Source organism: Fringilla coelebs, assembly GCF_963513975.1.
Source record: "Fringilla coelebs genome assembly, chromosome: 1".
Lineage (NCBI taxonomy): Eukaryota > Metazoa > Chordata > Aves > Passeriformes > Fringillidae > Fringilla > Fringilla coelebs.
The window spans coordinates 75,903,559-75,930,743 of NC_140028.1; the positions used below are offsets into that span (position 1 = coordinate 75,903,559).

The window sequence follows — 27,185 nt, forward strand, 5'->3', positions numbered from 1 at the left end:
CTAGTTTATGAAACAACAAATAATAATACAGACATGCAAAGGCCAGTCAATACCAAGTCAAACTGGTACAAAGAATGGATGAACCACCGTGCAAACACTGAGAATCTGAAGTCAATTCCACACCAACTTTATTGAGTTACTTTTCACATAATGCACTGCTGAGTACACACAGCTTGGATCACAGCGAATGCAAGCCAGCCATGAACGACTCTGGTCATATAGAAATACACATACTGAGATATATAACCCATTACATGTCTAATGCATTAATAGTAAACATTTTGTCCCAAGTAGATCGAATTACAAGAGAAATAATCTACACTATGAAAAAGTGACTGTACACGGCTCGGTGCGCAGCCATCAGGGGACACACAGACGGTCAGACCGAACTCCCAACTCCTATCAGGTACGCACGGTCTCCGCAGCCTCGCTGTTGCAAAAGGCACGATTTCGGTCACCAACGCTCCGCGGAGAGCCTCCCCTGCCTCGCGGGTGTCCTCGCTCGCCACGAGGTGGTGGCACAGCCGCGGGGACCAGCCAGGGACGGGAGGGGCGGAGGGGACTCGGCGGGGACACAGCCGCACTGCCCCGCGGGGACAGAGCCACGCTGCCCGGGCACCGCCACCAGCGTGAAACAGCGGCTTCAGCCACGGGCTAAGGCTCATTGAGGTCCGGACCCCAACACTGGTGCCCTATTCCTGACTGCAATATAGTATTTATGGCGTTGCAGTGGTGTGCTTTCCTCTTACACTGCAAAATAGTCAGGGTGAGGCGTTTTTCCTCCCCTTTGAGGAAAACAAGCATTGAACTATTTAAAACAGCATACCTGAAATGCATAGGATAAGAGCCCTGTGTCTTGGACTAGGTGACTTTGGCAGTTTCCCAGCCATGCAAGGCACTGAATGCAGATATTTGTGACAGAGGATGCAAATAAAACCATAACATAACTCATAGAGATCACTGCAGGAGCCCAGCTGGAGGGATGAGCAACATTATACAGAACTTTCTGTCTGCATCCCACCCACAGCAGAGATTTCAATTTCCATCATCTGTGATAATTAGTGGCTTCAGGAAAGTATTATACAAGGATTTTGGCCTACAGGAACTGCAGTTCTTATGGATAGGCTACTTCCCCTAAAGAAACACTGCTTCCAGCTTCTGTAAACCATTCTACAGCATTAATAATAAGTATTTTAAGAGCTGCGCATTTATTCCATTACTGAAAACGACTATTATGACAGTGCTCTGAATAATAAAATCCTTTTACAGACTTTTACTCCTACCCTTTATTTGAAATTGTTGACAATCAAAGTAGAACTTTGTGGAAGCACAAAATAAAAATGAACATGCCTGAAGCCTGCTATCAAATTAGAGCTTTGAAATACCTAGGACAACTGTAGATACTTTAATAATTTTAAGCTGATAGCAAAAACAGAGGGGGGAAAGACAAAAGCAGAAAGTACAATAAAAATGCAAACTATTTTCCCCACTAATATAAAGACAATATAAAGAGAAGGAGCTATAACAAGGAACAATGTGATAACTAGTAACAATTCAAAAACAAAAATGCAAATTATGAAGAAAAAGTGCACATTTGCAGGGAAAGTTCTCTGTAGTTGCCTTGCTTGGTGACAGTGATGCTTTCTTTAGCCAAGTTTTTGAAAGCATGAGCTGCAGGGCAGATAAAATATCCTGCTATATGTTTTGGCCTTGTGGTCCACATGTGGTACATGGACAAGAAGACAAGCAAGAGGAGTGGATGGTATAGGTAAAATTTACTTCAAAATTTACTTCAAAATTTACTGCAAACACACTACTGAACTCCACAAAAAAGTACTTGGCAGTCGCTTCTAGGCCACAAGAAATCGCAAGACACCTTTGCTAGTTCTATAATATCTACAATTTTCTATTTTACAAGGAACACCAGGGACTGTTTTGAAGCCTAATTCTGATCTTAGGCAATTAGATGTGTAAGAAAGTCAGCTTGCTGATCTTCAGTTTGACCACCAGATGCACATGCTGCCTCTTATTGTTCACACCTCCCAACAACCACCAGGTGATATCACCACTTGGTGATATCTATCTTTCCTGTCTTTTTACCCTGAGCCAACTCAAATAGCAGCATTACCCACAGTCCAGAGGGTTGGGACAAAGGGGAAGATGCTGGCGAAGGGGGAGTGAGAAAGAAAGGAGGTACATCATGATAGTTGCATGTATAACATATAATGTATGTACACAAAGACAAAAAGGTTATGTCATGGCCCTGTAAAAACAGAGGTAACTATGAAGCCTGCATTAGATCAAAAGGAAACAGGCACACAATGATGCATACTCCAGAGAAATTAATTTTCCAAAGGTCACATTTAAAGATAAAAAGGGAAAAAGAAGACACGTGAAGTGATGTAGATGATGAATGTGGAGTGCCTGACTATGACATAAGTCAACTAAGAATATAAATCTATTTCAGCATAATATTAGTACATTACTTAAATGTGAACCCTATACTTCCTGCCAAAACAGCTTTGGGGACTGCTGTCCAGGTGCTCCTTTGAGAATAAGCAGCCAACTCTGAACACTTTCAAAGGCTTTTGTGGGTCATTTAGAAAGAATAATATTTTATGCTCCCATCACTTATTCTTAGTTTGATATACAGTGCTACGCTTGAATTCTAAAACTACCGTCAATGAGGTTGAGGGCGTTCAGAAAAAAGAAATTACTCACATCCTTCTGACTGCCTATTGCATCATTTCTATAACTGAGCAAATATATAAACTGTTGCCTAGTAATTGTAAAAAAAACCTACCCAAAACACTCTACCACCCAGACACTTCCACTGATCACAGTCACAAACCCTGGCCAGAAAAGACAGTGGCATTATGTTTGCTAAAAATGACTGATGGTGTCATGCTCCCATTTCATAGCTAGACATCTGTTCAAGCAAAGCCCCATCACATTTCTCTCAGAAAGGTCAGCAGATCTCATGTTACTGGTTTAAAGATCTCTTCGTGATGTGCTGGATTGTTTTGAATTATGTGCACAGAGTTTTCTATGTACCTTCATGCAGATATGCTAGTCAGAACTGCAGCAGGGACAAGAGAACACCATGATGTGGTGGATCGGAAGGACTGCACCCACATAAACAGAGTTTGTAATTATAGAGCTTCTAAACCCTCCTGATTTCCCAACTGTAACCACACACATCTGAAGCCTGTGCACTCTGTAATTTTCAGGGTAACCTGGAATGTAGTAGCCAAGGTGGAAGAACCAAAAGTTACATTCTAAAAGATATGTAAATCAAAATATAGGTTATGTAGCTATTTGGTAGTTTTTAAAAAGGTAATATATAGAACCTATAGGATAGTGCAGCTGTAAGGGATCTGGATATCAAAGGACAAACAGACAACCAGGAGTTCATTATGAAACTTAATCAAATGAAATCCAGGGTGTTAACTACTAGCAAACCCCAGTCAAGCAGGTCTGTCTTTTCAGAGCTTTCACAGGCTTCTGCTGTAGGAAAGAAGTCACCGCAGTGCAGAAGGGAGTGATTATAATGATACAGTTTTTCTCTGAAGCAAACATTTTATACCTGAAGACCTATACAAAAAAGTAGGTTTTAAAATCTTTCTTCTGAATTATTAAGGTACAGAGATAAGGGATTTAAAATAGTCTGTAGACTAAAAAGGTTTGTGTTAATTTTTTATTTTACATAGAAATTTCAGGAGGACATATACTGAAAATGAAAATAAACACCCCTTTCTCTTTCCAAAATATAAAATAGTGTTAAAAGGAAATTTCACAGTTAAGTATATTAAAGTACAATGGCAAAACCTCTAAAAGCAACTATTGAACTGTGGTGGAACACAACGCAGTATTGATTAGCCTTATGGGCACAAAATGTAACACATTTGTGGATGTTATGTGCACTATGTGGAAAGATAGAATGGCCAGCACTACTAAACTCACAGCACAGCATCCTAATGACCTATGTGGCTAATTTTAAAGGTGACTGTGTAGAGCTGGGCTATATCCTGTGCCACTTTTGGATCCTATGCAATCATTAGGTATACTAAAATAATTGTATTTGTGTCATGAGGCCATGACCAACTTAACAAGACCTGCAATTTAAATGAATCATTGGGATACCATGTAAAATCATCCTTGCATGAAAGACTTCCACATAAGAAAAAGCAAAACCAGAAAGCATCTACAAATATACTTCATTCTTACACTTACTTCACAGAGAATTTTCATCTACAACCTTTTTGCTCCAACTATTGCAAAACTTTTCTAACAGAAATCTCTTCAGCTTGTAGATATCTATATGCACAGTATTTCTCATTGCTAATCCACAGGTGCTGCACAGATTTAGGCTCACTAACATGTGGTACTGTGGCTAACATCCTTTAGCAGATCACACCTGACCATCCCTTCAATGTTGAGGTTTTGGCACCCTTGGAATCTCTAAGGTACAGAGACAGATGTTGTTTTTAAATGGAAGCTGGAGAATGTAGTTATCAGCCTTAAAGAGTAGCTAATATTTCGCAATCCAAAAATCTCCTTTAATTATCATATCTCCAGTACTTCAAATACATTGTTTATAAGAACCGAATGAATTGCATTATACTGTGTAATATTGGTTCTCAAACTCTTAAAGTGCTTCCTTTCCAGACTCATCTATCTGCATCTGACACTTCAATTTTGTGCTTCTTATTAACAGTGCATCCATCCAATTTGCTGTTCCTGTTTTTTCACAAGGGAAGGTGTAGAATAAAAAGCTGAAAAAAAAATCTTATTTCACAGCTTTCCCCCTTTAGTTTTCTGACCAAGATGATTTTTTGTAATATTACTGTGCAAGAAATATGTTTAAAATATCAGCACTTGATAAGGCTGGATATGCCTTTCCCATTGGACTGCATAGCAGAGTGGTGGGGCCATATGACAGATAAGCAACCTTTCATCCCTAACTCTATATACTCCTTGCACAGAGTGTTAAACCAAAGCCATAGCTACATTTTCTTCTCTTCAACTGACACGGGAACATTTTACCACTAATGTAATGCTAAACAATATCAATCTAATAAATTAAGCTAGTTTTTTTGCAAATATTACTAGTTGAGAACAAAGTTTTCTGAAAATGAAAGCAAACTTATTCATATAAAAATACACTGAAGTGTTCTGCAAAGAGACAGGGGAATTCATCTTATCCAGCAGATTGCTTAAATGAAAAAAATGGCCCATTACTAACAAGATTTTATTCTGGAGGGCATGTGTTCATTTCTTCTATTCAGGTATAATACATCAGTCATCTTATGAAGTCTTAATAAGGAGCTGCATTGTATTTCTTCAGCTGACCGAACACAAACTGGTTAATTCCAGCTTTTTTGGAAGGTCATTCCAGTATACAAGTTCCTCAATACAGCAGACAGTATTAAATGTTGTCATTTTTTGCTGGATGTCATGCTAAGACAAACAAAATATACTCCAGCTAAACTGGAGTATTTTCAGGGCTGAGCTCCTCTGGGCAGACTGTGGTGAGCAGACTGGCAGCTCCCACAGGAAAGCCTTCCTCTGACCTGTACTCCTCCTGCCCAGCTCCCCTGAGGAGATCACCAGCTATTACTGCAGTTCCAGGTTATTCAAAGCAGGATCTGACAGTCAAGTGCCATTAGTCCAAATTCCTGACTTATGTCATTAAGATTTTCTTAAACGTCTCTTTGCATGAGATCAGAGTGTTTCAGTGCCATGTAAATACTATCATTGACTTGCTTTCTCTTTAGCAAAGAACTATAATGCTGTTTACTGTGTCCTGTTGCCCTTTTACCAAGATGGTCCAAGGGCTGGGATCTTTCAGGTCAGGTTCCCATTTGTAACTGTTACAAATACAAAAGAGATATTTTTGTTCAGAAAGGTAAGGAAACTCCTTACTAAGCAACCACAAGACCATAAAGTTCCATTTGCAGAATTTTACACAGATCTGCCCAGCTGTTGGAAGCAATTCTTTTGGAATTATTTTTCTCTTGCAAAGACAACTCTTAGTGCTTTTTCACAAAATCAATTTATTTTCCTCCTTCACAGTCTCCTCATTCTTCAGCTGGGATATTCCTAGCTCAAGGCCTTTCAAAGTCAAACAGCTAGGAAAGATGAGCTTAGTAATCACTGAAGTGCAGAAAAGCTGCACAAAAAAAAAAAAAAAAAAGGAAAACTATATTTTCAAGTGCCAAAGAATATTTTTTTTAAATTACTTTCCATGTTACCTAAAAAGATGACTGTAACTTTTTCTGTGCACAACTTCATTTTGACTCTTTTCCATGGGTTTGAATGTATTTTGTACAAGTAGGTTATCACTTACTACTCTGATGCATTACTGTGAGTTCCTAAAGCCATATATTTCCGCCACTTCAGGACCAATATTCACAGTGTCTTTTATACATTCTTGACTATCATTAGATTCCTCACAAAATGTCAATTTAAAAAAAAAAAAAATTATACCGTCGTACACCAAAACTGAAGTGGACCCAATGGTAGAGAATTACTGAGGGAAATTATCTCCTTATGCTAAATTTTTTTCAATCCTCTACCTGTGGCCATGTATTTCCTCACTGTTCTTCATCTGTTACCAGCCATGATCATGTGCCAAAACACAACAGAAGATACAAGTGGGTACCTGCTCATCACAGCTCTTCACTTTTTGGCTAGCCTTACTAAGAAGTATTTGTGCATCTGTTCCTTTGCTTATTTTTCATTTTAATTTGCAGTATGACTAACAGAGTATTGACCAATGCCACATGTTTAACTGTGATGTAACCATGTTCATGAAATACACTTGTGACACAATATTACATATTTTCTGAAGTAGGACATGAACTTGAAGAGAGGATGTAAGAAATATTTGCATCTGAGCAGGGCCTACAAGGAGGGCAGTGCACTGAAACCAATCAGGGATCAAAACTCATTCTGCACCTTCCACAAAAATACTACTGCTCTCCTTTTTTAAATGCATACAAGCTGAAGCTTTGATTCAGTGTGCCCTTAAAATTACACCATTATCTGTACATTTACATTACAATTTCTTCCATTGCAATTCTAAGATTAATTGCTCCTGTACCGCTCCCATAACTCCTCCTTCTATTCCCTCCTGTTTAACTTGGACCAAAATATTGTGACCTCCACCAAGCCTCATTAGCACTTCTTCAGCAATGTTCTCCAGTTATATCCTATTTGTTATGACCAAGAAAAAAGGCAAATTAATTTCAGAAAAAGAAATTGGAAGACACAAAAGGATGAGGGATGAACATCAGGGTCAGTTAATTTAATGGTAGCTTCAAAAATGATAAATGGGCAGAGCGGGCTCTGTTATGTTTTTCCAGGTTACTGCTTTAGAAAAGCTCATCTTTTTTCTTCTAAAACAAAAACTCCCAATTTTGATAGAAAAAGAGGTCTTAGAGTCTTAGGCCTTCTGTTTAGCTGCCAAATTTTGCTGCAAGCCTTTATGGAGAAAGAATTATGAACAAAATAAATTAGATATTATTACAAAGCTGAAAACTTTTTTTAATGGGTCACACATATTTCCAGTTTTCTTTATTGAAAAATAAACAATTGAACAAAATGGAGATCTCACCAAACATTTTTTGAAGAACAGCAATTAATGGTGGTTATCAGTAATGAGTCAACATTTCCTTAAGAGAAGAAAAAACACTACCTGCCACGACAATTAATTGTAATCTCTGTCATATATATATAGGGCACAACCCAGATATCCCTGCAAACGGAAATGTGTAGGTGACTCCACCCCTGCAGAGACCCAACTGCCCCTGGGGATCCATTCACCCACGCTCATCCACTTAGGGGGCCGTGCTTCAATGTGCTGCTCTACAACAGACAGCCAGAACTATCTCCTGAGTTTCACTGACAAACATATTGGAAAAAAATCCACGTAAATTTAAATTTTAGATTTAAATTCAACTAGAAGAAATCAAACCCAAAGCCATAATGAAATGCCCAATTCTGATCCTTGTAGTTGCTTAATTTCTTAGATTTGCCTCTGTACTCTGGCATTTTGTTCACTAACTTCTAAAAAAAACCAAAGCATCTCTTTCTACTACATGACAAATACTCTTTTTACAACATCAAATATTTAATTGACAGCATTTTAGAGCAAACATTTTGATTAGCATCAACACTATGGAAAAACCCTGTGGACTTTAAGAAATCTAGATTATAAACTCTCTCATAGCCACACATCAATAACATCTACATTTCAGATATCTATTTTAAAAACTATTTGGCTAAATTTAATTAGGGCATTTATTTCATAGGAATGTGCTGGATCATATTTGAAAAAAACAGTATTTTGAAAATTGTTATCAAGTTTTGGATCCAATAACTTTTTTTTTTTTTTTTGTCCTGACTGTTGGTTTTTTTTAGTTAATTAAATTAAAAGCTGAACTTTAAAGACAGGCATATCTCAGAGGGACCCAGTGCCCTATCTCACAGAAATGAGTTAGTGTTCTTTCAGTAGCATGGCTCCAACTAAACTATTTTCATGCCTGATATTTTGAGGCTTTGAAGGAAAAAGTGACCTGGTAGAAACCACACAGTATTTTCTTCCCTTCACCTTCAGTTTAAGAGGTACTTCAGAGCAGTTCCATTTACCCTCTATCAGACATTAAGACTCACACTTCCCTCCTGAGAAGGGCAGCATTAGAGGCAAAGCCCCCAAGAAGCAGAAGATCGGTTACAACGCAGAGAAAACCGATCTCAAGCTGAGCACTCGGGAGCACACACAGATTAATTACATGGAGCCTCAGTCCTTGCTGCACTGCACGGGAGGGCCAGCACAAGCAAAGTACAGTACCTGTCATCTTGTCCCAGATCCTCACTGTCTGGCATTTCAGACGGAAAAGAGAATTCTCAGTCTCTCTCTACCAATCTAGATAATCCAGGCAACGATCTTCTAGTCTGTTTTGTGCTTTAGGAGCCACCAGCCAGGCGCCTGTGCTGCTCGCCACCAGGAAGAATGCTCCTTGCTCAGAGAGCAAATGTTTACAAGACATCCTAAGAGCTGCTGGTCTTGAATGAAGTTCAGAGCGGTCGCCTTTGATTGGCCGTGGCTATAAATAAACAAGTCGTGACTCACCTCACACACTATGACAGGGTGTTTAGTAGCAAGCACGGTCAAAAGCCAAACAGTTTGTTTTCCTTCTGGTCATGTGAGGGAGAATCACCACCCATTTAGTACTTTTATTTTTCTGCTTCTACTGGAAATCTTCCTTAATATCTCCCATTTTTCTCAGGTGTAAGCAGCAACCCAAATGATGAGAAGCTAAATCACTCAAACTTTAATGAAGTTTGAAAGTATGAGAGTAAAGTGTTTATTCTTAAGACGATAAAAAATCCTTTTTTTCCTCCCTGCAAGCATCAGTCACAAGCTGGCAGAAGAAGCCAAATTATTCTCCAAGGATTAAATTCACAGATGAAAAAAATCCACAAAAACTTAGTAATTCTTTTAAATAAAGAACAGGAAGACAAATTTCCAATAATGATTAATTGCATTGCTTTTAAGTTCTGATTCTAATCTAATCTGCCACAACTAATCTTAGATAGGAATACCAGAACACTGTGCTGAAAGAGTCCTCAAAAACTAAAGCATGCTGGCAGGAGGAAGCTTTCTGACAAAACACTTTGATTGCTTCTGTGAAGGTGAATTGAATATGGATTTCCTCCTACGGCTTTTCCTCCTATTGCTGCATGCATGACAAGGATTCTGTCACTCCAGCTACACCAGCTACGTCTCTATTAATTTTCAACACCCCCGCAACCTTATCTGTGCTGGTGAAGCTTTGTCACACAGTCCAAGACTTCAAGGATCCCTATGTCTGTTGTTCAGCACATGGCTCAGCACTGCTCCTTCACACAGCCTCCTTCCTTCACTGAACAGGTTGACCTGTTGTTCTTAATATATTTTCAAATCCACATTACATCCAGAGACGTTCATGTAAGAAATCTCTTTTCCTAGGAAGGAACCCAGCAAGATTTACACCTGCCTGTCCTGCATGAGGCAGTAAGAATTGTCCTGGGAATGTCACATGTTAAAAATAAGTTAAAAAAAAAAAAAGCAAAGCTGGAGCAAAGGTATAGCTATATATGGTGCATTGTGAGTAATGCATAATTTCTGTAAAGCTGCTTAACTTTTAGAATGACAAAGGATTCTACCCTTTCTTCTTTTTTTCATATAAATTTCTTCAAAAGGACTAGTAAGATCTAAAAAAACAGGAGTAAAGTCCTCTGACTAAATTATGCAATGCAATATATAAAAAAGCATTAATATAAATGTTGTGCCTACAACTGAGACTTTCCATGGTCACCAATACATCCATATTCCAAAGTAATCATTTTTTCTTTTCTTTTCTTTCCTTTTCTTACTTCTGATAGTTATAGATGAAATAATTAAAAGTTGAATTTATTCAAGCTTACCCTGAAACAACAGAGCTTCTAAATTCAAAAATCTTAATTAAGAAAATTATTCTGTGTAACAGTTTCACCTTCAGATTAAAGTTGTGATGTCTTCTGATTAGAAAATGAAGCAAAAGAAGTAACTGAAATCTGCAAACACAAAGGAGCATCATTCAAAATTTAAATGTAGCATCAAAAATGAAAGCAAACAAACCTTATGCAACTTGGGCTGCTTCAGTTTCCATGCACTGCAATATACTCTTACACAACCACATAAACTGACTATGTCAAATGCCTTTTTATATATTCCATTTTAATGCTGATGATCACACTCAGAAGCTGCAAAGCTTTCAGTATCAAGTCTATCCCTGTATTTCAGCCTTGGAACTTGATGTACTCCAAACTCCTCAAGTGCAACTTTGGACTGTTCATTTCTTGGTCACACTCTGTACCCACAGCTTATTGCTACAGCAGAAAAACTGTTTACTTTTATAATGCCTTACAACTCTTTCCAGCTCACACTGAGGCAAGGAGGATAATATCACCTTATTTACTTATTCATAAGGAAGACCTGTAAGGATTAGGTTCAAAAATGTCTACTAAATGAGTACCTATCTAAAATGTCAAGGACCTTTTAGGTTGGAATTAGAGCATTTATAAAACACTTCAATACTCTAGTATTGAAGTGGTATTCTAGTGGTATCACTGCTCATCACTTTTGAAAATCATACTTGACAACAGCATGAGTGCATAATTAGTGGAACTGCAATCACACTGAAGTATTTTGCTTGATATCACAAAGACTATCTAGAAAAATCATCTCATTTTTTTGATCATTCTAAATTATTCTGCACCCAAGGGAATTGAAGTTTGTATTGGCTCCTCTGGAGGTTTCCTGCAGAACAGGTTCCAGATTATTTCACAGCAGCATGAGATGGACTGACCTCTCCAAGAACACTTGGGTGGAAGCAGCAGGTAAACAGAAGTATTGTACTGAATCAGGCCAAAGGGCTTTGGCATCTTTTATTGTGTCCAAAAGGAACAGCCAAGGAAAAACACATCGCTTCCTTCTACAGACAGTCTTCCAGACTCCAGCTTGTGGAGATTTCAGCCAGCAGTGATGCCTGTTTTTTAGCTCTGAGTGGAATTCTATCCTATGGTCACACCTACAACACCTTGTGGCAAGAGCATCTGCAGCTTAACTGCATACTGTTTGGGACAAAAACCAGCCAACTCCCAGCCAATAGTATTTGCTTTGGTCTAGCCACTTTAACTGGTTTCCAAGATGTCTTATACTGGAACACACAGATGACAGTTAACTCTCTTCAGCTTTTCACAGTGATTTATTGTTTTTGCAGACCATTATATTTTGGGGCTTTTTTGATGGGTGGCAAAATTGAAAGACAAAGCTGTTTAGAAAAGAGCTTAGCATTTTTTATCATTGCTAAAAATCAGTTTTAAACTTCTCCAATATTGAAAGCTCAGAGTGACTAGAAATGACAGAATGAGGAAGGAAAGTATTTTCCTACCCATGTTATTTTTCAAGGAGATCCTTATTTCCTTATTTTTCAAGGAGATCCTTTGCTTAGCTGCTGCTAAGCTGTGCATTAATTGCACTGGACTTGAGTCACTCATCTCTGTCTCTGTCCTTCTAAGTTCCTTCTTGCCACTTTTGAGACCTCAACTCTCATGACTAATCTGTGCTTCTCTGAGCAACTTTGTCTGAGCTGCTACATTCCAGCCTTGCCATGTCTCTCTCACTTGCAGCGTGTTCTGAAATTCTCCCTCCCCTTGGCTCTGTTGGTTCTTCAACAGAAAGAGCAACCCCTTCTACCTTACAGTAAATTCCTCCTCCGTGTGCTATTACTTCTGAAAGGAATACGGAAGCCCTTGGTTTTGTAATCAAGAGGAAGATTATATCTACAATGTCCTCCTCTTGGTCAGCTCATTCAGCTTTGAAAGCCCAATTTGGCCCACCTGTTTCATTCACGTAAGCTCTTCCATGCCCTGAAATATCCTCACTATTCTTTTGCAAATTCTTCCTGTGCTTACCATAACCAAATAAGGTAGGAGAGACCAGAAATGTAGTTATCCCGAGTGAGAGCAGACTATTATTTACATATTTTGGCCTCTTTTCTAAGTTATTCCTCATGCTCTGTTGGCTGTCATTACCACATTTTTACACAGAGCTTTCCAGAGTACCTGATCTTCTTTATGTTATTTGGATAACTTAAAGAATAAATTCTTCTTACTTCTGCTTCTCTACATTATCCTGTTTTCCACTAAGCTGAGCTCTTCTAGACCTTTCTGAAAACTTCCTTGAGAGCTGTTGAGTAACAGCTCTTTACTGTCAGGTATGAAGACACCCCAAAAGATGTGCTGGCATGCAGATCAGATTTTCAGTCTGCCTGACATATTGCTTGATCAGGGAATCTTACCAGTTCTGCTCTTGTTAAGTACAGATTTGGACTGAACATGTACCATAATTATCAAGTAAATGGCCTGTTCCCCAAATAGTATGGACATGTATGCAAAATTTTCCTTTTACCCGCAGGCACCAAAGACTCCACAAGTCTTCAGCAAAAGAAGGGAAATAAAAGCTATATTCTTGCCAGAGACAAGGAAGCAGCCTCACTGAAAAGCTAAAAAGGATTGGAAATAGAGTCACATACACTGTTTTACACAATCAAAATAGATACAGATGATGCTCAAGTGTTTTAGGAGGTAGTTGGTGTGTCTCACCCAGGCTGCAAGCTTTCAAAGATTTTAATTAATCAGCCTGTGTCATATTTAAGCTGGACAACCACCTCCAGAACTACTCACTACCACTGCTGCCTTCTATGTCTCTCCTCACCTAAAAGGAAAACACAGTGCTTTCAATGTATAACCCTGTTCTAATTATTCAGCTATGAATGAGTCTCACTTCCAATAATATGAATGAAAAATTAAAAAAAAATATAATCTACATATACATATCTATATATATATAAAATCCCACTCCCAAAAGAACATCTAGTTTAGTTTGTATTCCCAGAACTAATGGAAAAGTCTAGCATTTTACTTTATGTAGATGGTTTGTACTGATGTTATCATCAGCAGAAGCATGGGTTTAGAAATTACCATGATTGTCAAATAGATGTCTAGGATGAAAATTAATGTAAGGACTTTTAATGCTAATGGAAAAAAAATCATATTATTAACATACATGAAGTCCTCCAAAATGGACTATTTCCCCTCTTTTTCAATTTAGGAAATGGAATAAAATGATCACATTTGTGTTTGTGTGCAGGCATGTGTACATTTACATATTTATAAGCACACACATATGAAAGTATATGTTTTACCATATTTCATCAATTTGATGGGCGTGTCTGATTTTCCCATCTTTTCAACCAAAATTTTGCTAAAAGTTTCCTGTCCCAATTCTTTCTATGTAAAGCTGAATTCAAACTGCAAATGCTTATTATATTTACTTAACTTTGAGGTCTCTCCATACACTGTGAGATAAACAAAGAAAGCTGGTTTTAAAAGAAACCTTTCATACAAGCATAAATGAAAAATCCTCAAATGGGACCTGCTGAACCTGCTCAGTTCTTTGCTGGGGTATTATACCAGGTGTAACCACAAGGAGTAAGCAGTGTGCTAAAAAAGATGAAGACACCTATTACATATAAAACATAGTCTGGTATTTAGCTGTACCAAGGTTCAGGATTGGAAAAAAAATCAAAAGAAAAAAAATCTTTCAACAGTTGAAGACAAATAAAAACAAAGATTAAAAGTGCTCAGGAAATTTTGTCTTTCTTTATGGAATTCTGCATTTTATGCCGGATTCTTAATTGTACCTGGATGAAATAATTAATTGTTAAACATTTTTAAGATCACAAGCTGCATTTTCAGAAAAAAACACCCCAAACAAACAGCATTCCATTTTGAAAAAAAAAAAAAAAAAAAGTAGTGCAACATTCAAAAAGCTAAACAAGATACCACATGCAAGAAATATTCACTGGGCAGAACAAAGCACATGAATATGTATTCTTAGAGAATCATAAAAAATTGAGTATGAAAGCAGACTATCAACAGACACCAAAACCTGATTTGTATTAGCAACAATGAATTGTCACTATGAGGTTTTAGTGTTTGTCACAAAACACACATAATAATGCTCCCTGGTGCATGACAGTATTTCCAAGTTTCAAACACAAGCAGAAAAAGGAGTTAAAGGAAGTAAGAGACACTTCAACTGCAGTTTTAAAAGCAGATTATTGCATTTTAGTCACATGAAGACTGCAAATCTTGCTGTTTACAAATATGACAGATCATGCTGGATTTGTGTGACAAACAGAGAGGAGCTGGAGACAGGAAGGTAGATCTTACCACTAAGGGTGAAAATCTCAACTGCTCTGTGACTTTTTGGCCATGGAATCTTGTTAAACAGCTATAAAAGAAACAAATATTTGGAGGCAAAAAAAAAAAAAAGGAACAAAAAACCTAATCCCACATAGCAATGATCTTAACCATTTCTGAAGATAACGGAGAATTTTTCAAAATTTTCAAGAAACCTTTCACATAATGTTTCATGAAATTATTTATTATACTGCATTTCTACAAAGGTAGAAAAAAAAAGTTTTCTCCTAGTTCTCATGATCTGTAATTCAGTGAAGTCATATTAAAATCCATTTTTTTTCCCTAGGCATACATGCTACTCAAGATTCTGAAACCTGCCCATCTTCCTGTCTCTTTGTTTGTAGCAGTCTGAATCTGTTTTTTCTCAGCAGTTGTTTTCTTTTCCTACTGACAAAAAGATGAACTATATGAAAGGCAGACCATACAGCAAGATACTCAGAGCACATACTGAGTGCACTGATGCGTAAAAGATGTTGCTGGTATGCTCACAATTTGCTTAGATGACACACCATTGCTTCAATTCTGCAATCATCCTATGAACATGAGGATAGGAGCCAGTTTTCCACCTAATTATATAATTTCTTCTTTGGTGCAGCATAACAAAATCTCTCCAGAGAGAGATTAGTGCAACTGCAAGCCATAACTAGATCCAAGTCCAGGTCACCAGTTCTGAATTAGACCTTAGAAGCTTAAGGATGAATAACTGCAAGACTTCAAGTACATTATAATGTCAGCACAGCACACAGTTATATATCATTCATCACTTTCACTGACACCAACCCTATTCTTCCGTCCCAGCACAAAGAGCCAAAGTTTTGATTGATATTCAGAATTGCTAGCCAAACATTTTTATAATAGGTATGATTCATTTTGATTCCTTAAGCTTCAAAGCCTTTTTCAATGCCTGTATACTGGAAGTGAGACAGATGACTAAATGACTGTAAATTTATCAACTTACTAGCATCAAGTTATCTATTTGTTTGCTTACTATCTGACAAGACATGAACTCTCCAGTGTTTATATGTCTGATGGTAAAATTGCAATCATATTCTCTCCCTTTAAAAAGGGCTTTTTTTCATTAGAATTGTCTTTCTTGAGTCTCAGTGTGGTAGTTTATAAAACTGTGCAGCTGTGGCAAAAGATTATTAAATTATCACTAACATGACTCAGTTTCGGGGCCATATTTTCATGTGGTAGAGAAACTAGTAATCTGTATGCTACTTTCTAACTCAACACTTGTAACAGCAAGTTAGCAATTCTGATATACTGTAAGAAAAACAGTAACATGTACATTTATATAAGCAAATTTTTAAGCATTTACAAACTAAAATCAAGGAGAAAATGTTAGAGTGCATGCCATTTTAGAATGCACGCATTTGTGTACACTGATCAATCAGCTGGTTTAAGAAAAACAGGACCCTGTCACCACAGTTCATATTATGTTTTGACCTCACATTATAGCCCTACCAGCTGAAGAGAGAATGCAGACATACACTTCTTAAATACTAACACCAAAACTTAAAGAACCTAGTTCTACCTAGTATCACTTGTGACAACATTAAAGGGTAAGATAGGTAATAATGAGAAGCAGCAGCAAGAAATACATTATACAAAGCAACAGTATGTTTCACATGATGGCAATTCATCAGCTGGATAAGATGGTTAATTCTGAGTGCACTGCTTACAACAAAACTAACTTTATTCTGAAGTGACTGGGTAAACCAATTTCTTCACAGAGTTTCTCTGAAGTGAATACTTGTCAAACCCAACCGTTCTGCTCTTTTAATATCCAGCTCTCCATGAAACATGTGCAAATTTAAAGCAATGGGAGGCCAATGCAACATGACACAGCCCCATGGAAAAGCAGAGGGGCGGCCAAGACTGCAAGAGAGAACTCAGCACTCCCCTCTCCCGCAACCACACCCACCCCCAAAACAACTACAGTCAAGTGGTGCCTGGGCTAGTAGAAGTCAAGTGTTCAGACGAGGGATGGTGATCAATGAGGACCTGCAGCTTGACCCCTTTGTCAGCAAGGGCACCTGCTGAGTTGTGACTGAGAGGAATCCCCGAGCTGGCCAGGCGAGCGCTGCCAGAGCACTCAGCCAGAGGGGCAGAGCTGCCGATAACCTTCACCCTGCCTGGAGAGGATGACAGGACCCCTGGCATTCTGCTGAGGGGCTGACAGAACCACTGGGAAGTCAAAACCAAGTTCAGTTAGCTAGGCTTTTGTCCCAAAGACAAATTTGCCATTCCCTACTGCTTTACTATTAATTTTTATTTAAATTCAGGGCATTGCAGAAGGTGGTTTGGAACACAGATATAGACCATTTGTATTGTACAGCACGACAGCTGCTCCCGTCATTGCTAAAACTTCCTTTTCCCTCATTTTTAAAGCGACATCAAAAAATGTATAAAGAATCCTTTTTTCATTAAGCTGTATAAAATACATTTTTAAAGTACAATTTGCTGCTGGAAGACTGAAAAATTTAGCTTTGAATTTAGAAGTTACTTATATATAAATTTGTACATATCTATATCAATCTGTAAAACATATACTATTTTATCACAGTTTTTGCTGTTTCCTTTAGAATCTTGAATAAAAATCATTGAACCCATCTCCCTGGATGTTCCTATAAAGAAGGGAAGTAGGAGGGTGGGAAAAAACCCTCTCTACTCAGACTTTTGCTTTTATTCAGTGAGGTGGTTTTTTCATATTAAAAAACCACAAAAAAAAACCCTAAATCCAAAACAAAACAAAATAAACCCACCCCAAAAAAAAAAAAAAACAACCCAAACAAAACAACAACAAAAACAACCCCCCAAATAATTTATTTGGGAAACATTCAGAGCACTTTAAATACATAATTTTTCAACTGCTTTTCAGGTAACCTGCAGTGCTTTTCACCTCCTTTCAGTGACTAAGAAATCCCCAAAATTTCCATCTGCTAAAAGTACTCGTTACAAAAGAAAAGCCCTCTTCAGTATGTTTTGAGTCTGATTATTGATTGAAGAAATAAGTATTTTCCAATGTATATCTGCAAGGATTTTGAGCAAAGTATTTGAAACTTTAACAAAAAAGTTCTATTTATGTGTCATTTTCAGAAACTTCTGTTTCTGTGTATCATCATACTGAGCTTCTAGCTGAATTTCCACACTTTGAGAGTTCGATTATTATAAAAAATATCTGATTCAGCTAACCAGTTAGGACAGAAGTTGTCAAGGTATGCATTCTGAGAAAATTGTCTGCTTATCGTGAATACAATGGAAACACCTTGTACAGTCCTGCCATGAGAACTTCATACAGTAATTGTTCAGACACATCTCTGTGTTCTAAGGCAAGCTACACATGTTTAGAACAGTATTTTTTAAAAGATCAGACATGCAAACCTCAGATATTGTTGCTCTGATTAATTATATTACTCTGATCTCATGCCTAAATGCATAAAAGCATGATGTTAAGGTACACGCTGACCTTGCAACTTCCTTGGAATGTGATGGTAGCAACAGACACTCCATCTAAAACTGAGCAACAGCTATCTCACGTGCCCTTCTCAGATTTCTCAGAGTTTAACACAATTTATATACAAATACAGCTATAAATAGCTACATTTAGTACAGTCTTAAGGTGCCACTTAACTGAATAAAAAGTCACTGTTTGGGTGTTACCACTACCAGCTAGACTGGGCCTGCCAAAGGCCCATCTAGCCCTGTGCCCTGTCTTTAACACTTGCCAAAACTGAATACGTGGGGACACCTAAGCAAGAGTATAAAAATATGGGATAATAATAATGATAGCTCCATAAAATACAACAGAGCATACAACAATCTGCAGCCTGGGGACTTCCAAAGTCAGAGGTGGTGATTTTTAATTTAAAAGCCTCCAATTAATTTTCTTTACAAAAACTGTCCTGTAATTTATATTTGAAATCCATCTATAGTTCTAATATTCACTACAATCATGTGTCAAGGATTTCTGAAACTTATTACACATTTTTATTTTTCCTCACATTTCTGCCTGCCACTTTGATGCCTCCTCATTCCAAAAGTGAGAGAGAAAGTATATTCTATGTGGCATTTTGAGAGACCTCTATTGTATTTCTCTTTAATTATCATTTTCTCTTTTTAAAAGACCTACCTCATTTACTTGTTCTTTATAAGGAAATAGTTCTGTGTATTTGTTCTACCTTGTTGCTGTGCTCTGGATTATTTTTTCTCCTGTACTGTTTTCTGGAAGGTAGCAGATCAGTGCCACACAGAGTATTCAAGATTTGGACATACAATAGGTTTATGAGAGTGTGACTGTCATTGCTTTTTCCCTGCAAGTCTTTTTTACTGATACTTAACAGTAGATTTAGTCTGTTGACCAATGCTGATTTTGTGAGACCACATCTTATTTATGAATGGTCAGAGTCACCTTCAGACACTATTATTTTATATGTGAATTTAGTACTGGTATTTCTGCATAACTTCACAGTTATCTACACTGAATTTCATATGCTATTTTACTGAGAAAGAATCCTGTAACGGTCTTCTGAAATTCTTCATAATTGGCCCTTGTCTTAATTTTCTTGAATAATTTAGTACCTGGTCATCCCACTACTCACTGCCTTTTCAAATCCCTCATGAATACATTTGTCAGAATAGCTCCAGCACAAATAGCAGATATTTTTTTATTCACTATGAAATTCTCTTTAGCATTACCTCTCGCTATGAACTGACCTACAGTAACCTCAATGGCCACAACTACATCAGTGACCTATTAATCATACTACTAATCCAAGCACTGGGTAAAAAAAGGCTGAACTTTGGAAAGAGGAGATAGGGAAAGGAAATGTGTGTCATATGGTGCTGTGGCCATAACACACAGGTTGACTTGGGAGAACATGGTTCTGTGCTACAGCAAATATTTATCTCTGAAAATTTTAATTAAACTGGCCACCTTAATGTGTCTGATCATCTGGATTTATTGAGTGCCATGCAGAATGTGAGCACATGTTACTTTCTGTTTCCCTTAGTGTAAAATTAAAATACTTACAAGCTGTCTTGTATATCTTGTATATCTTGTATATCTTGTATATCTTCAGTGTTATTTACACTCTAAAACATTTGGAATATTATTTTAAAAAGTGTTAAAAGCATGAAATTTATTTTAGTAAGTAAATATGTAACATCTCTTCTGTCAATAAGAAATAAGAGATGAAAAGGAGACTTGGAAGGAATACCATGATGTCTGTGAAAAACAGCTGAGCTGTTTTACTCAACTGTATGTTGAAACATCTAAAAGAGTATAATATGTTATTCTGCTGATAGGCTCACATGCTTCAACAAAACTGTGCCAGGACATTCCTTCCTAAATTAGTGACTAATCAGATGCTGAGCTGGGAAGCACACCCTCACATGTTACAACCACCCAGACGTCTGCAGCATTAAAAAAACCAAAAAACCCAAAAAAACCCCCAACTACAACTATATGTTCTTGTGTCCCCTATAAATAATTTCCATCATGTGTTTTGTAATCTAATGCTCGCATTTGGCAAACCAGATGCAATTAAAGGTCAAAACCTGACTACTATAGAAAGTACCTGACTACTCTACTTCTTCTGATCTTTCTCCTATTACCATTCTAAATATTCTAAGCAAAGATGTCCTCTTCTTTCCATATCAATAACTAATATATATTTCTAAATACTAGTATATATTTCTTGTTTTATTGATCACAAATGTTTCTTGCTTCTTTTATCAAGTTCTCAAATTAATCAAAATTGCTTGCTTCTTTTTCTTTCTTATTACCTCTCAGAATCTCTGCTGGTCAGAGTGACTCTGAGATATGTACAAGCCTCTTTTTCCCAGCCCAGCAGCCAAAGAAGGAGTCAGGATTCTTGTGTTCTCCTTCTCAAGGCTGTTTATTGTTTCTTATCTATAACATTCTTTCTCCCACCTGCCACAGGTCTGTCTGGCAGGTCAGGTTGAGGCACACTGGCTGCCCTCAGGGTGGTGTTACCTTTTTATACTAAAAACTACATGTACATGATTTACCATAACTTCCCAATACCTATCACTTGTGTTAGAAGTGAGTTTCTACCTTAAACCAATTCAAAAGTGCCACCATCACAGCAGAAGATAGAGGCCAAGAAGAAGAAGGAGAAAGACTGGACATGCCCAGATCCCTCCATCTTGCCTCCTGAACCCCCATTCTAAAAACCCCAAAAATCTATTTTTCACCCTGTGACAAACTAACTATTATTCTACTTAAACTCTCTTGACTTGTAATTCTTCATATAAAGGTTGGTAATTGTTTTTCCATGGGTCAAGATCAAAGGCACAGGGGTCTTGGGCTCTGTGCCAAGGTCTCTGAGCCCCCCGGGCAGGGGCTCAAGTGCTCCAGGGCAGTCAGAAAAATTTCTTCAGTTCTGACAATTACCCTCAGATTTCCGCTATTCTTTAAAAATTGTTTAGAATTTGAAAACTTGACAGAAATTAACTCAATAGGGTGTTAGGAGACCAGCAAATTTTTTGTTGTTGTTGTGGAACAAACAAATATATATAGCAAAAGCAGCATTTCTGCCTACAGGAAACAGTTAATGCAGGCCAATATTAAAAGAGCCAATATTAAAAGCTACTTGTATTTTCAGAAGAAAAACATCTCTTTCACATGTTTAGCAGAGGACATTCCATTTGCTTTTCATGCAGTCTTTAATGATAATATAAAAGTACAGAATATGGTTAATCTTGCTACCTATTTTTATGGAGCTTTTAATCAACCATCATTCGACTTACATTTAAGAGAAGCCATTCCAAAATGAAACAGTCCCATTTTCTTCTTAATCCTAAAAGGAGTCTCTCTATTTAAGGTAACACTGGGGGCTCCCTGAATGCTATAGTTTATAAATACCCTTTAAGATGACAAGTCAAATGACTTCAGGATTGCAAATTATCTCTCACAGTTGTTCAACTGTTAAAATGGAAAGTGGTAAGAATAGAATAAAAACACCGATGGCAAAAATATTACATGTGCAATGGAACAAACATAGCACACAGGACATGACCATTTTAACATTACTCTTTTCACTTAAATTTACTCTCTACCCTTTGAAAAGGTCAGCTTTGTGAACTTCTCTCCTGATGAGCAATTTGAGGTCTGTCATTCCATTCACACTCTTACACTCATCAAAAATACGGTTATTCTTTACTTACAATCAGTCTGGTACTTGTTGCAACAATATTGTGCCAGTTTAGGTACTAATTTGATGCAACCCACCTAATTCTAAAATAATATACATTTTAAAATACATAAAAAATGTGAAAAATAGCAACATTATGCTTGCAAGCAAAACAAATCTCCAAGGCAGGCAAACCTATCCAGCAGCTCTGTGGCAATCCAACAGGCTGCTTCCGGACGAGGCAGTGGTTACATTTATTTTATGGTGTAAGCCTACAAAGAGTTAGAAAAAGGATGTTTCAACTGTATGTCAGGTTTCTGTTCTCTTTTGCACGGCTTGGTACCTTGGTACTCTAAAAAAGTACTATTGCCTGTTAACCAATTCAAACTTACAAACACAATGTTCAGCTAAGTTCTGACTGTCTAGACATCTAACTATGTCTGCCTAGGCTCTTTGAAGTCTTTGAACTAGAAGAGAGAGCCTTGCTAACTCAGAGAATTGCCCTAGAAAACTTAGTGTCAATTCTACTGTATTGATATGAAGCTACTTCTGCATAATCACAAATTGCAAGACACATGGATTCCCACCAAAAATTAGAAAATCCCAGAACATGGAATATTTGTTCATAAATCTTTATGGATTAGGGATAAATATTCAGGGTGAGACCTGACAGAGGCAGCGACCAGTTGTTCTGTTCAAAATGATGCGACTGAATCCAAGTAATCTCCTTTCCCTGTCTGAGCTGGTTGGGAAAGCTGTTGCCACCCTTCAAGAGGTAGTTCTTGTAACTTGAACCTAGTAAGTTCAACACATGAGTTGAAGTACATGACATTACTTTTTGGCTGACATTTTGCAAGACTGTGTCCAAGCCTCTTGGATCCTTCAAATGGAAGGATCTTTACTTAAGATATGAGGGGTCTTTGTCACTTTCTGCCGCATACACTCAATTCCAAGTTTCACTTTCTTATTGACAACATACCTGTCAATCACACCCCTGGACAGGTTCTCCTCTAATGCTATTTAGCCCAGCAGCCAAATTAAAAGTGTATCCTTCTACACCCTGGGCTGAAGCATTCTATTTATATCAACAATTTGTAAATAGAAACAAGTTTAAAAAAAAAAGCAAAACAAAACCCAAAGCAAAGGATTTATGCTGAAAGTGCAGTAATATTCAGAATTGACAACAACATGTAAATATGCCTGCCATTACCGACAATTTCTAACCAACTTTATAAAAAAAAAGGGTAAGAATAAAAAATGCTGTGGCTAGCATGAAAAAGCTGACCTGCTCAAGAACAGCCAGAAAACAAAATTTCATTAAATTCAGGAGGTAACCAGATATTGCCCCTTTTAATCCATTTGATACTCTCTGTGGGGTGTTGCACTCCACAACAAGATTACTTGCTTGCTTCACAAGAGGTCCCTGAAAAATCTGAGATAGATGGTACCAACACAATTCCTCTGCAGTTTTTCAGATATATTTTCTCTACAGAGATGTTCACAGACTTAAGTCAACCCATGAAGATGGGATAGGCAACTATTTTAAGAGAAGCTTGTAGTTTTCATTGTATGACCAAAGCATGGCCCACATCTCAAAACAGAAGAAAGTATGGTTTATTTTCCCTGTAATTAAGACTCTAAAAGCTCTAGTTCAGTTGGTAAAAAAATACTGGTGTCAATAGTGCTGTAAAAGTAAGAAATATGAAAGTATTAAGAAGTGAAGGACACCTCCAGACTCCCTTGCTGAAAACTCCCTTGCCAAACAGCAGGTAATCAGACTTGTTTGCAGACACAAGTCTGCAAATTCAAATGCAGCACTTGCCGTACTTGCTCTTGTCTAAGATGGAAGAGTAGATCTAAGCACTCCTTACTGAGAAAGCACAAAGCTGAGACAGGGACAAGTGGCATGGGAGAGCTTCAGAGTAACACTAATTGTTTTAGCAATTTTCACCTTGTGAATCCCTGGTTTGTTTCTCCACTCACCTCCTTCTGTGCCATTTTCTGTATTTGCTTTCTAACTTTTCTTTATAACTTTCCTTTAACTCCATAATTTTTAAGAAGTTCTTGTATTTTCAAAGTGCTAGAAAAATACTGAACTAAAAAAACCCTCAAATATCTTCAATTCTATGAATCTTCTACCTAATGTTTGGTTAGTGCTGTGATCAAAATACACAGCACATTACAATAAACAGAGTGACAAAAAAAAAGAAGATGTGAGAAAGCTGAGATGATGGCAGGCAGCAGTGGGGAGGGTGCATTTTTTCCCCAGTGATGACAATATGGGTGGTTCATGACACACCAGTGAGCATGTCAGAACTGGGTCAGCACAGAATTAGCAGCTCTCAGGTTATTCACAACAGGCAAATCCACCTGTCTGTGCTCACAGATGCCTTTAACAAAACTGCATTTTAGACAAAGTGGATCCAGAAGCAAAACACTCACAAATAACTGAACAGAGACTGCAGCTCCATACTTAAAAATATCAAACATGGAAAAGAGCTGGCTTTACTATATGTTGAAAATTGCTGAAGAAAAAATGCACTATGTTTAAACAAAAAATTACAAACAAAGGCTGTATATCCATCCTCCCATCACCTCAGACTATGATCACATTTTCCAACTGAGTGTAGCATTTAGTTTTTACCAATATGTAACAAAGGAAATTAATTACTGAGCCACTTTTGTACAGGATGCAGCACACCCTGCAGTTTGCACAGACTGCACTTATGGCAGGTATTTATTTCACACATTTAATCATGGATGCAGAGACTTCATTTGAACAAAGTATTACAAAATTTAAAAAAGATGTATTTAAAAGTTAGTTTATTTAAGTATAGTAAAAATACACATTTCACAGTACCCAGATGAACTTTTCTTCCAGCATGGAGGCAAACTGGCAAAATCACAGAACCATTTAGGTTGGAAGAGGCTTTCAAGATCATCCAGTCCAACCACAATGCTAGGTATAAGGATTGTTTGAAACCTCCACATGAAATTTCCTTGTGTTTGTCCATGAAATCAACCCTTCTGGCTTAATAGAGGAATAGGATTTGTTTATCCCAGAGAAGATACAAACAGAACACGCACGCACCCAAAAAGCTTTCAAACAATATGCTTAAAATTATAACTGAAATTACCTGTTTGTGAGATTAGCAAGACCAAAAAACAACTGTCAAATCAGACTACGTGAGGTGTTCTTTTGAATCTTAAAATTTTAATTAAATATTTGTGTAAGAACACTTCTGTTACCAGAACAGAAGAAAAAAAATTTCCCAGAGGTACACTATGGCAGTCTTCTGAATGATTCCTTAGTATCTCAGTACTGGAACCCCAAAATAAACAATATGGAATGCTTTCAGAACTCTCTAAATACAACTAAAAGATTAAAATAATTATGAATAATTTTGATTACAACTAGCCAGTGGGGTACAGGAAAGGACAGGATTGTGGGACAGAAAGTAGAGTAATAAATTTCTCTAGGAATTACAGTTTTTACAAGGTAAAACTAGAAAAAAAAAGGGCTATCTAAGCAATTTTAGATCAACTGCTATCACTTGAATATTAGAAAGACACTGAGCAAGTAAATAACAAAGCTAAGAAGCTGTTAAAGCAGTCAAAGAGGATTATTCAGCATCCAAAAAAGTAAAAAGAATTCATTTTTAAAAAGTACAAAGCCTGTCCTGAAGATGAAAGCATACATCTCAACTGCTACAATGCTTTTGAAATTCTGCTATATGACACTTAAAAGCAAACTGGAAAAAAAACCACCATATATGCAATCCCCATAACTTCACATTTAATTGAAAAGTTATACCAAAGGGCAAGGGCAGAGTATTAGAAGTGCCTTGTTATATGAGACTGGTATGTCCTTAACATTTTCATTCAGTATTTGCCTTAATCCTTCAGATGAGTGAGTTGCAATACCCCAGGAGGAGTGACAGACACAGCGAAGGACAGAATCAGGGTTCAAAATATATAGGAGCTCAGACTGGGAAATGGCATAAAATCAACTACCCTTGCTTGTCAGGAACATGCAGGAGTTGACACAGCAAGTGCATAAATGCAAAATGGGAAACAACTTATTAAACAAGCAGTGCAGTGGAAAAGGATCATGTTTCTACTTGAGTTATTTACAAGTTCTTAGAAAAAAATAATCTATGCTTGAGATGCATTTACAAGACATTTACCATACACAGCACCAGTCATGTCTTTTACATGATACTGGTGTTTACTGATGTTGCTCAGTTTGAACATCATGCACAGAGCGATACAGATACTGACACACAAATAATGACAGTTTCTGTAAGTATAACTGCGTTAGAATATATCCCTGTATAAAAACAGTTAAAGCAGCTCCAGTACAATTCTGCTGGTCCTTTGTTTCTGCCCTTGCTTCTTCAGAATTTGCTCTTCTTGCAGCTAAGATATTGTTTAACCTTTATGTTTAACTAATAGGAACAGAAGACAAGTAAGGCTTACAGAAAGAGGAATGCTATAGTTTTTTGGTAATTGTAAAGAAATGGGACGATTCCAACATTTTCTCCTCATGTCTGCTGTGCACCCTCCATGATGAAAGGTGAGCTGAGCTTCTGGGGACAAAGAAGAGAGGAAAATGCCTTGTGATGGCAAAGACAGAATTGAGATATAACCAAATTTCTAGAGAACCACAGAGAGTAGGCCTGACTTCAAAAGTTTGCAAACCACTCTACATGAGAAGGAATTGGTTATGTGCACTACATATAATTTCTGGCAAATATAAGGAAAATAACAAGCCAAACAATCCAACTATTTCTACCAGTGAGATGCATGGCACCTACAAATGCTGTGCAACATCCCTCATTTCCCCTCCCCTTAAACAAAAAAAGAACCAACCAACCACCAACCTTTTCCTGTAATTGTATAAAAAAAGGTATTAAACAGTTTTCAGACTAAATGTGACACTTTTGCCAAAGTTACAGCATTTCTACAGAATTATTGGTTTTTGCTCCTGGAAGAAAAACTTTACCAGTATGTTTATTTTATCATGTATCAATATACAGCAAACAAACCCAGAAGAATACCTTACTTGGAAAGGTAGCTAACAGCTTGGAAATAACTAGCCAGAAAGAAAAAATAAGGTCACATAATATTAAAAAAAAACAAAAAAAATGAAGCACTGAGAGGTTTTTG

At 37.3% G+C, this 27,185-nt stretch overlaps 1 protein-coding gene across 2 annotated transcripts in view; it reads right to left on the reverse strand.

Moving 5' to 3' along the window:
- Nucleotides 1-27,185, reverse strand: part of RETREG1 (reticulophagy regulator 1) — a gene marked incomplete at its 5' end in the record, with an annotated part of 64,952 nt that overhangs the window by 14,344 nt on the left and 23,423 nt on the right. Inside the window, one exon of one of the 2 annotated variants that reach the window (XM_084223025.1) lies at nucleotides 8,855-9,069. The exons of the other annotated variant lie outside the window; for it this stretch is intronic. Coding sequence (XP_084079151.1) covers nucleotides 8,855-8,889 — 35 coding nt within the window. Of the gene's footprint in view, nucleotides 1-8,854; nucleotides 9,070-27,185 lie in introns of those variants that run through there. 2 annotated transcript variants of the gene reach the window in all.